The sequence below is a fragment of the Monoraphidium neglectum genome (genome assembly GCF_000611645.1).
Source record: "Monoraphidium neglectum strain SAG 48.87 unplaced genomic scaffold scaffold01569, whole genome shotgun sequence".
Taxonomy (NCBI): Eukaryota; Viridiplantae; Chlorophyta; class Chlorophyceae; order Sphaeropleales; family Selenastraceae; genus Monoraphidium; species Monoraphidium neglectum.
Window position 1 is genome coordinate 1 of NW_014012059.1, and position 2,942 is coordinate 2,942.

General features: G+C 63.8%; 1 protein-coding gene across 1 annotated transcript in view; it reads right to left on the minus strand.

The window, feature by feature from the left end:
• Nucleotides 1–1,989: 1,989 nt before the first annotated feature.
• The window catches only part of MNEG_8328 (transaldolase), a gene marked incomplete at both ends in the record, with an annotated part of 4,769 nt that continues 3,816 nt past the window's right edge, over nt 1,990–2,942 (minus strand). Inside the window, one exon of the mRNA XM_014043198.1 lies at nt 1,990–2,064. Within this exon, the coding sequence (XP_013898652.1) occupies nt 1,990–2,064 (75 nt within the window). The remainder of the gene's footprint in view (nt 2,065–2,942) is intronic.

Here is a 2,942-nt window from a genome sequence, read left to right on the forward strand (position 1 = left end):
CGCCGCACCTCCTCCATGAGCAGGAAGATCCTGTTGCGGCGCGACGTGATGTTATCATTGATCTCATCAAGCTGCAGGCTGGCAAAGTCCTGGGTTTGGTTGGGGGGAGGGGGGCGGGGTAGGCATGTTTTGAAGGGGGTCAGGCGCTGGGTTGGGCGTGTGTGTCAGAGGAGGAGTTTGGGCGTCTGGCGCAGCGGGTGCGGGCGTGTTGGGAGCCGCAGCACCGGCTGGCGCGGCGCGCGGTGGTGCTGGGGCTGCACCTAGGCGGGGCGGGGCCGCTGGGGCTGCAGGGAAGACCCAAAGGGCCACCCTGGGAAGAGCTGCCGCGGCGTACGCCGCTCGGGGGCCCTTTGCCTGAGCGTTGAGAGGGGCGTTGCTGAGGGGCCAAACAATTACAATTGTCCAAACGACTACAATTGTTGTGATCACCTTCACGGCGTCGCGGCTCTCGATGATGCAGAAGTTCTCGGGGAGCGCGGATGAGTCGCTGCGGGGCATGAGGAGAAAGGGGCGCACCCAGAGGGTCTCTAGGCAACTGCCGCTGCTGAGCAGGGCCGCGCGGCGTGCGCCCTGGAGCAGTGGGGGCCGCGGACTCCCGAGCGGCCGCGGCTGGTTGCGGAGGCCGTGCGGCGGGGGGCGTCGCTGCGCACCTGCTGGGTGACATGGGCTGCTCTGCCTCCATGGCGGCGCGCGCGCGGCGGCGGCGACTGTGGCGGCGCAGCGGGTCGAACGTGCGCGCCCGCTGGGCGTTCGCCGCAGCCGCGGCGGATGCATGCGTGCCTGCACTGCTATGGACGCCGCAGCGACAGCGGCCGCCAGCCGCACGCAACATGACAGGCGTTCTGCTACAACTGGGGTGGCCACGAAAGCTGTCAGAGGAGATCGCTCGACCGTGGGGTGCAAGTCTGCAAACCCGCGCTCGAGGCAACACAGAACTCGTTTAGAGGTACTGCGTATTATCTGTGGTATTATACTTTACGCCAATGGATGCCAGCGCGCGTGATTGTGCCTCGATCTTCGTTGTGGGCACCTCGACCTGGGCGGGCTCGGGAGCCTGCAAAGGCGGGAGCGCACACTTTGCTCACGGTGAATTGTTCTCAATTGCAAGTGAATTATGACACAGCTTTGACACCTTAGCATACGGGGCGATCAGCCCTGCCGGCAGGATCTCTCTTTTCATATTTTGGACCAGCGCCGGCAGTCAACCCAAAGCATGGCCGGGCTTCTGGCACTGCATTCCTATTTTGATGTATTGCTGGCGCAGGACTTGCCTGCAGTGAAATCAATCCGAAGTTGAGTGGAAAGGTATCCACACCTACTGCTGGGCACGAGGCGGAGTGTTTCTGGTCAACAATCTGGACCCCGGCACACAGGCCTTGATCCAGCCAAAGTTTTTGCATCCCAAACCGCTGGCTCCGCATCGCCCTGCCACGCGTAGGTTGTTGATTTTTACGATAGTCCATGGTCCTGTTGAGTTGTAAAAACGCTCAACGTTCATCGCCAAACAGGTGAACAGGTGCCTTAATGGGGCCAACTTCATGGTCTCGATGGGACAACCCCCTAACGCGTTTGCAGGCGCCAGCACGTGCTCGCCCGATTTGCAATACCAGTTGGGAGTGCCCCACCAGGATATGCACTGCTGCGGTGGGCGTGGCGTGGCTCTTTGTGCTGTGTGTAGCTGGAAAGCAGTGATGTGACTGGGCCACTGCAAAGCGGTGACGAACAGCTTCGAATGAGGGGAAACGCCGCACCCTTGGCAGGCAGGCGGCGAAACGAAGCAGGCGACCGGGATGCAGTGACCTGACCCCGACAGCTGCTACTCCGCTGTGCGGACAGCGCTCTGGCGGCGTTCGAGGATGTCAACCGGCAGAGCCCGACCACGCGGGCGCTGCCGCCCCTGGTGGGAGCCGCCAGCGCCTTAGCGCCAGGTGTTGCGTGCGTGGAGCCACGCGCCGCAGCGCGATTGGGTCAACACCAAACCCGGTCGCGTCACTCGGCGCTGACGGCCATCTGCTCAAAGTAGGGCAGGACGCCCCGGATGTCGGCCACCATGCCCGCCACACCCTGGGCGGACAGGTCGCGGGGTGGGGAGGGGGAAAACCGCACCGTCAGGCGCCGCTCCATGCGACTCCTCAAACCCAGGGCACGCGGCCAATCCTGCACAAGCGCGCACACACGCGCGCCTACACACACGCATGCGCACACACACGCACACGCACACACACGCGCACACACACAGGCGCCCACACACACACGCACGCACACACACACACACCCACACACGCGTGTGCACACACGCATGTACTCATACACACACGCACACACACACACACACACACACACACACACACACACACACACACACACGCGCACACGCGCACGCACACACGCACACGCACACACGTACACACACACACACACACACACATCCACACGCGCATACACCCTCATGCAAACTTACACAAACACAAGGACAACAAGAAGCACAAACCACACACACTCTCTCTCTCTCTCGCCTGTGCTTACACCCTGCCGGCCCGTCCACCCCTCTTGTTCCTGCAGGCAACGGGGGCAGCCTGGAGAAGTGCCGCCGCCGCTGGGACCTGGCTGACGCCACCTACCTCAAGTACAAGTTCCTCGCAGCCTTTGACCGGTGAGGAGGGGCGCACGACACACACACACACACACACACACACACACACACACACACACGCGCGCGCGCGCGCGCGCGCACGTGCTGTCACAACGGGGCAATCGACGGGCGGTCCCTGCGAGCAGCCGCTGGCCGCAGGCGCAGCTGTGTCTTGGACTGGCTGGGCGCGCGGCACCGCCCTCTTGGTGCAAGTGCCTCCCGTCTTTCAGCACGCGCTCGCCAGCGGGCCGCCCCCTACTGCGAGCCTCCCCGCACCAACGCCGCGCCGCGCCCCCTGCCCCCCCTCCCC